This window comes from Sceloporus occidentalis, unplaced genomic scaffold (assembly GCF_023333645.1).
Source record: "Sceloporus occidentalis isolate IW3139 unplaced genomic scaffold, rSceOcc1.0.p SCAF_40, whole genome shotgun sequence".
In the NCBI taxonomy this organism is placed as follows: domain Eukaryota; kingdom Metazoa; phylum Chordata; class Lepidosauria; order Squamata; family Phrynosomatidae; genus Sceloporus; species Sceloporus occidentalis.
In genome coordinates, this window is record NW_028317020.1 from 7,900,258 (window position 1) to 7,909,381 (window position 9,124).

The window sequence follows — 9,124 nt, forward strand, 5'->3', positions numbered from 1 at the left end:
CTCCAAAAGGCAACATTACCTTGATGGCAGCAGGAAAGGAAGGTGAATTAACATTTCATGTAATGCCCGATAACTGGAGAAAGAACAAAAAAATATACATATACTGCATTTATTTGAGTCCAGCCTCATGTTTGAAACCAGGCGGATTATAGTTAACAGTAGTGCTGTGCCGTCATGCAAACGCCTATATTGGAGGGTTAACAATGCATCTTGCATGAAGAGAGAAAAAAAAAAAAGACTTTTTGTTAGGGCACCTATCCCCATAAATATTAGGAGGAATCCTGGCCGGACCCCGCTATAAAATCAGCGGAACATGAGCAGCATCCAATCAGGGAAATTTCAACAGATGCCAGAAGTCCTGTCCCAGGTGCCAGACGCTGGGGTCACACAGGGGAAACAGCGCCTGGCACCTGCAGAGTTACAATATCAAAAATATGCTTCAGTTTCCATAGTAGAATCAGAAGATGTCCTGTGCGCCCTCCAGAATCACAGGAAAAATGACAGAAGGGGTTAAACAAGGCCTGGGCATTATGAATGGGGCGCTTAGCTAACAGGTAGAGAGGGGGAGTTTGGTACCTGTAAAGTTGTTATAACATGGGGACGTGATCACCCCAGAGTAATTAAATACAAGGCACCATAACAGAATATGCCGTTTCTAAATACCCGGCAAGAGTCTGCTGCCAGGGTTTACGACTCAACTCGTTTAGAACGCCATAACGCACTCCCCACACGTGCTTGTATGTGACATACGAGTAGGACTTTTCCACTCAGGCCATCTATGCAGACCAAGTGTGGACAATACGAGACGACTTTATGGTATTAGGCAGAGGATCTCAGCCTTGCAGCTTTTGCTGTCTCATGCAGCTGTTCTGCAATGGCCGCCCGGCCTGCACATTACCGAGGATATGAATCACTTCCCATTCGGGGCTGGAATTACTAAAGCAGAGGCTTGCTTAATGACCAGCGACTACAATATCCTCTATCAGGGTCTGCAAGAGAAACATGTGTTTACAGATGAATCCTGGTAAGATTATTGCGTCTGCATAGCTTCGGCACTCCTTGGATGAAATAAAATAAAGAAAATCTTGCTTTACGAGAAATCAAAACTATGCACACTGCACTAATTTAATTGGCAAATGTCATCTGCGATCACTTCCAGCAAATATTAGCGTGTGCGTAAAAAGGTCAGATGGTAGAAATGGTTATTCAACATACAAAACAGACTATACAAAAACATCGGTCACGAACATCGCTGGCCCAACCATACATACATCTGTTGGGGTTTTATGGGTTTTCCTCGCCGTATCATGAAAAGTTACATATCACTTTCATAACCGTGTTGAAGCGCCAGCCCCAGAGATCATCCTATAAGAGCTCATTTACAGTTGATTTTTAACAACTGTACAGAGCCAACCGTGACCTCCATGCAGGAGAAATCCATGCAGCCCTGCATAATGTATAGAAAGTGTTACGCTTCAACAGAACTCAATGACAGTGAAGATTTAGTGCAATCCCACTCTTATCCAACCAAAAAACACGTTAAGCGCTCTATTTCTATATTTTGAGGCTAACAGTAAAAATTACTGTAATTATATCATTAAAATCCACCAAAGCAAAAACAGTGTAGGTTCTGTCACAGCTATATATATATATTATATATAGCGAGACATACAAAAGATTGAAGTCAAGTATTCCTTACAAGTGCTTAACCCTAGAGATGAGATCTTTTTGTCATTTTTACTATATCTTTTTTTTTTTTCTCCGAGTCATAATTGCCTCTTTTCATTTTCAGTATATCTAGAAAAATGATATGTTTTGTTTCTATCAAGAAAAGATTGGGCTTTCTTTTTATGCCATCTTATATGTATGGTACAACATTTAGTATGAATCATATACAACAATAGAGAAAAACAGGGGGGAAATGTTTTTTCCTAGTTTATTTATTATTATCTTGAAATACAATTTATATGGATTTTTCATACATTTCTGGCAATTACAGAGTGTACTTTGTTCCAAAGCTACCTATGCAGAAAATTTGGTAATAAAGTAACATTTGTGAAAAAGAGTGTTTCTAAGGCTTTTTTGTGCCGTTACATGTAAATGCAGAGAAACCCACCGAAACGTGTTCCCCGATTCTGAAAATACCCCACATGCACGGGTTTATTGTGGCTTTTGGAAGTCACAGGGCACACATCAGAACATGCCCATACAGGTTACGTGCCTTTTGCTCTGTAAGGCCTATGTCTCGTCTGCATCAGCGGACAACTAACATGAATGCCAGAATAGTACATATGTGAAAAATCACTCCACAGCCTGGGTTTAAAGTATTTCAACCCGTACCTTTTAGGTGGGATGGTAAATAAGTTCAATCAAAGGTTAACTGCCATAAATTGGGAGCAGTAAAGAATCTTATGTCATTATGGGGCATTCTGGCAACAGAAGGTTGCCAATCCCAGATGCCTCCTCAATGTAAAAATGCGCCATCTCCCTCCCTAGCACTAAAACCTGCTACTTTATGCCCAAATTTACTCTACCGACGAAACTAAACAATAGCAGAATCCTCAGAGAGAGACAGAAAGTAGAAACGAGTAGTTTGCATGGAAAGACTAGCGGCCAATAGAAGGTTTAATTAGATTTATTTTACGGTGGAACCGAAGACAACTCTGAAGACCACAAAGTTTCACTGGGCTATGCAGAAAATGAAGCAAGGAGACAGTTTACAAACCTGCATGCAATTGGCCATGATTAGTCTGTGTGACATCACAAGTGCCACCCCACAGAACATATTTTATTATCCAAAAATTACACACAAAACACACTTATGTTAAATAAATGTTTTTTTTAATGCATTTTCATAAACAATTGGCTAATGACAGAGAATGATGACGAGGGTGAATGGGGTTTAATTGGGATTGTGCCTGTTCTACCTATATTTTGCTCCTGCAGGATCATTATTATTGTACATAATCCCTTTTCACATATGCCTCATGTCTCGATATATGTGCCTGTTTTATTGTGTACAATCTACATGTATGACCTGCTCACACTACTCTTTTTTTAATAATTTGAGTGTTTTTTGTCATTTTTAAAAATTGGGATATTAGGAATTTATATTGGGGGGGGCGGCTCTCTCTTTGGTTCAGGATCAGCAACCTCCAGTACTGTACAGAAACATTTTTCCTGCAGTCGCATACATAGTGGTACTTAAGGGATCTATGAACAGCTTGGCTTGTCATATAATACCTAAACCCCTGGGTGGTACGTAGCATCAGTTTGGGGTCCCCACTGAGATTGCGTAGAAAACGTGATTTATAACCAAGCCCTAAGAACAAACTAAGAAAATTGGCTGTAGGCGCGCGCACAGCCTCCCACTGGCTCCCTGGTGGGGCTGTATGGTACATTATATTGTCTCTTTGAATGTTAGCTTTCATCTACTTTTCTCAAAAGTGTTAATCTAACCAACATTTTGCTTTATCGATATAATGGTCAATAAAGAATATCACTAACGAGTCTAAACACCTAAACAATTGGAGATATAATATGGTGCGATTGCACAGCATTCCTACTAACCAGTTTACGGTTGCATGGAGCAGGTGGGAGTGGATGGCACAAGGAAAAATGGCGAGGAATAAAGTATTTGAAACAGTATGCACATTTCTACCAAAACCAGCAGAATGTTTGCACGTAAAATAAAGCTAGCAACTTGGGTGTTGGTGTTATAATGCATATATCACTAGGTGGCATTTGAAGAACACCAGCAGTGATGCGTATGTACTACAGATATTTGCTGCCTTCAAAATCATCACTGGCCGATCTACAAGCACGAGCATTTAAGCAACTCTGAAATCGATGAGGACAATATAAAACATAAAAAAAAGGTGCCGGCTTCCTATGACCTTGGACAATACATTCCCATTGCCACGATGACCCGAACCGTTCCTGGAAGAGTTATGCAGCAGCAGCAGCAGCAGCAGGCTGCGTCTGATTTATGGTAACGTAAGAAGAATCCGCACCGTCAGATCTCTGCAAGGACTGATGCAATGATTAAACATGGGTGCATCTTGTCCACAATTATATAGAAGTGGCTGAGGTCTATTTGTGGCTACCGGCTAATTTACATCCTACAAATAGTGTGAGGAGGAAGGCAAGGCCATCTGACACTCCCAGTCCCACTATTACATGGAAGGTGGGGGAGAGAGCAGAGTCAGCGCTTCCTGTTCTCTATTCATTTTAACACATTCCTTTAATTCCTGATTTTAACCTTTTCGACACAAAAAAAAAACAACCACATCATCTGATTAGGACACTGTTGGGATGCCGGCATGTTATTACACTCACACTTAACACTGACCCTTCTTCCCCATAAGGGGGGGGGGGGGGTCATTTTTTTTAGGTTGAGGCAGAAAAAAAATGTAAATAATAGGAATGAGTGGGAAATCAGCTACTCCGGGATACCTGGCAGCTGTATCATTACGTGGAGATATATGACACCATCCAAATATCTCTGCCGCCTCCACCGGTACCCAGGGGTAGAAGTGAGGGCAGTCCCTGCACACAGCCCTAGATCTGCCATCTCTCTCCTTGGAAGAAATCAATAACTGGGAAGGGGGATCACATATGCATTACCTGCAGCTCCCCCAGATTCAGGCTACATATAGGCACTTGTACACACATATATATATACACACACACATATATATACTGAACCAAAAATAAGTGACACAAAAATGACCTCAATAGGGTTTTAGCCAATAACAAATATAACACAAAAAATGCAGTCTGTCACAAAACAATCGTATGCACATACACACTATAATATCAGAATACACTCATGATCATTTACAATGAGGAAGCATCCTCAGAAAGACACTGTGTGAGGTGTTACATAACGGGAAGGTGACATCAAATCTAGCACACAAGAGATGCCAGAGATGGGTCCGTATGACAGAAACAAGGGGGTGCTTTACGGCTAAGGGAAAACATTTGTAAATTACATTGACGGTCATGATGCTAGAATCGTACAGGGGCGAATAGAGCTGGCGTAGTACACTGCCATCCCTGAAATACTACACATGGGGGCACCAAAACGTCTGAGCGCCTCCTCCTCAAATAATTCAACCCTTGAATGCCCGCACAGAAATTGGCCCTCAGCAACACAAAAAAAAAGCCTGCCCTTGGCAGCCGGGCATTTGCTTACTCACTACTTATTCACGACACTCACACTAAGCTTATGGAGGAGGCTCAATCCTGAAGCCCCTGTAGCCAATAAGGGGTTTCTGTAAGCCATCATATAAACACTTATCACACTCAGGAAACGGAGATGAAGGCGCCCATCACCAAGAAAAGACCTCCGCAATCACCACCACCACCTCCCAACCCTAATGATGATAAGCCTTAAAAAAAAATGAATCCGCTACCTGAAAGTGCTCCTGGAAGCGGATAGGCAAAATCTGCGCCATAGTGGCGGGTCCGGGCCTCGGGCTCCAAGCTCCGTGCGCTTAGTGTCCTGAAGAGACTCCACCGGCGATGCCCGGGACACACAGTGTAACCGATCCTCAATCCGCGCAGGCGCAGTGCCGAGCCGGCCGCGCAGTCTCAAAGAGATGGAATGAGGGGAGGGGGCGTTACCATGGAAACCAGGCCTTGGCTGCTGGGGTCTTGATGTTCCTCAACATAATGGCTCCCTCTGCGGGACATTTTTAAAGCAATAGAATAGATCATCCTTTGCAACTACATGGACCAAACTGATGTCACTAACAACATAATCGCACTCTCTACTATGTTAACAAAGTAAACCTTAACAAATCTGTCACTTTATTTTTTTTTCTGTGATTGTTTGATAACAGAAAAAACCACACAGAGGCCTTTCAGTTTTATGGCAACAACCTATCGGTGCCTACTTCTGTGTAATGTGCCAATTAAGTGTTTCCAGGAAACAAATATGAATGATGATAATTATAACTTTTATATATAATAAAACAATATTTGTCATTTAGAATCAAACAGAAAGTGATATGGTGTGCGTAAAATCTTTTATAAAAACAAATATGCCTGGAGGAATCTCATAGTACGGATCGAAACATGTTGCCTGGAACAAGTTGTGACTTTTTATTATAGTCTTTTGGAGAGATCTGGGGTCAGGGATCTATTTAACCCTTAACCTGCTGGAGAGACCTGAGATCTATTATTTCAAGCTTAATAAGAGTGTTTCTGCACTCTATCTGAAATACTATACTACAATATATAACCAGGTAAAGTTGAATATTTGTATATTTTATTATTTTATTTTTAAGTGCGTTATATTTGATTATATGGTGAAATACATATGCGATTGAGGGAAGCACATTCATATTGGTGCTGAATATGCGCTGACATATTTCACTTTTTTGTTATACATTTGTGATCTAGAACCAGGTTGGCATAAATAATATGGAAATTGTTTCATATTGTATATGTGGAACTGCGATTTATAACTTAATATTATTAGGTGTACAACTGTATGTTGTTGATACAGTAGAGTTACCACAAATGGAATCAAAAGCTAGCTGGTATTTTTTTGACAATTGTCCTCCACTCCATTCAACAATAAGAGTTTTATTGCACCTCTAAACTTTCCCTATCTTATTCCCCTGATGCTCCTCTTTTCTAGGGGCCCAGAATGTTTGTAGGGTAAGAGTGTATCACAGTGTTCTACAGAGCAAAAATGTGACTACAATACATTCTCTTCCTTACATAAATACCTATTAATTGGTCACAGACACATAAAAAGTCTTGCTAAAGCCATGCCCCTAGCCATGTCTGGAAACGAGAATATAAGTGCCAGGGCCACTTCATCATCCCCACTCCAGCCCTGGGGTTGCCTCTCTGGGTCGCAATTCCTTTTGTCCCTCTTTCTTCCCTTTTCCTGGACCTCAAACTGTTTAGGGAGTACAGCTCGTTGTTCTACAATCCTAAAAGTGCCAATAATGTATATAGAACACACATGATAGATGTTTATTACTACATTATATTTTATTTAGACAGTGCCAACAGAATCTGTGTGTAGGCCACCAAAGAACAACCATCAAGAATGCATTCCAGGGTATACATTTAATATAAATAAATTCTATAAATATTCAATCCCACCTCCCTCAGATCAAATTAACCCATCCTATCTATCCTTCAGGTCCAGCGCTTCATGTATATAGATATCTAATACTGAATCCCCAACTTTACCAACATGTCTTTTTTATAATAAGTATACATTTGTACAACCGAACCATATGCAGTATTTTTAATATTCATGATAACATCTTGGTGAGCTGGATGATGTGCAAATTTAAATATGGTGGTTATGTATTAATGCAATGAGCATGTTGCTCCTATTCACGTTATGAAGAAAGAAGGGCATCAGGCAAGCTAAAGACTACATTCAACAGAAGAACACAGACCAGACATCTCTCAGCACGTAGGAGGGTAGAATGATTTTGTGTCTCTGTTTGAATCATCTGTTTCTCATTTTCTCTGCACAATGCTAATAGACTTAACCTCGAAATGAATTAACATTTATTTGTATAATAAAAGGTATGTAACCCTTGTATAAAGAGAAGCCTTTGTTGACTCATCCTTGCCTTCATCAGGCACAGGGCATTAGTAGCTGGTTGTAAGGAATGTGTGTGTAATATTTGCCTTATAAATAGTAACTTTGGGAATTTCCTGGAATCCTCTCAGATTAAAGGGACAGTTTAATGTGACCTTCATGCCAGTGATTGGTTGCTGGAAGCAGCCAATCAGTGGGAGGAGAGTGCTCCAATTGATCTTTAGGGAAGCGTTTGCCATGCCTGTGCACAAGGGTCTACAAGCTGGGGTGTGAAGGAAGAGGCAAATGCATAAGGGGGATTCTACAGAATCTCCCATGCATTTGCAAAAGGGACACCACGGAAATCTAAAGGGTCCATGTAGCTATCATAGGCATTAAAGTTCAAATGATGGCTAGAGTGACCGCTTAATTGCGTTAACATTTATGAGGCAAATGTTGTCAAACGTCCTTACTCGAGCCATGTAAAAACAGCAAAGTGCACCAGGAAAGGCAAACAATGGAATTACCACATACGTATATTACACTGACAAAACAGGAACCAAGGAACACCCATACAAAACTCTCTTTGTAAGCTTTCCTGTACTCCTGCTTCAAGCAACAAAAACCTCCTTAGCACACATTGACAGGTACCATATGGACAATATGATTTTACCACATAAAGGGAAAAATAGGGGGGCTTATTCAGTATATTTTACCTCAGCTACATCGAAATGTCAAGTGTGGTTAGATGCATGGCTAGGGGGCATAGCTTTAAAGATCTTTAATGTGACTTTGTGGCCTATTGATATCTGTTTTTGCTTTTGTGTAAGATTCATGAACAAATATAAAGTACTAGCAAAATAATATAATCACATTTATGTTTCTCACTTCAGCTCTTAGCCTCCATTTTTCTTCCCTCCTTTTTCTCTTTTTTCAACAATCCAGAAACCCCAATAATATTTTCCACTTATCCTGACACTCCTCTTGCCCTCCTTTCAACATTGCCCTCTTGCTCATTCTATGTGTAATGATCAGCCATACACAATACTTTCACTTCTAGTTCCCTGCACCTTCTTGTTCGGAAACCTGTCCATCTTCATCTAACATTGCTTCCCCTTAACTCAAACTCCCAGACCTGTTGACAGAACGGGATTTACTAATCCCGCCTGCTAACTCTGTTTTAACTCATTTGAGGTTCATGCTATTCGGCTATTAAATCTTATATCATTATGCATCACTGTTATATAACATTCCCCTAGAACTGCTAATACATTCCTTAATCACTTCTCGGCGTGGCTTCCCCACTTCTTCTCCTCTGGCATCTCTTTTCTCATGCTTGGTGACTTCAGCATCCCAGTAGACAGACACCCTTTTGAGCTTCTATTACCTCCTCCTTTGATCGCAAACAGCATACTAACTCCTCTACTCACAATGATGTACACATCCTGGACATTATTTTTTGTTGTGTGTGGTTAATCTCTAACTTCTCTAAAACTCTAAATCAGTTTATTTGATTTTTTGAATAAAAAATAATTTGGGTGGGGATACAGAAGCCAAAAAGCATAA

At 40.5% G+C, this 9,124-nt stretch overlaps 1 protein-coding gene across 1 annotated transcript in view; it reads right to left on the minus strand.

The window, feature by feature from the left end:
• LOC149290336 (clathrin heavy chain 1-like) overlaps positions 1–5,459 on the minus strand; it is a 28,168-nt gene extending 22,709 nt beyond the window's left edge. The window contains exon 1 of the mRNA XM_089489500.1: positions 5,418–5,459. Coding sequence (XP_089345626.1) covers positions 5,418–5,459 — 42 coding nt within the window. The remainder of the gene's footprint in view (positions 1–5,417) is intronic.
• Between the last annotated feature and the right edge of the window lie 3,665 nt (positions 5,460–9,124).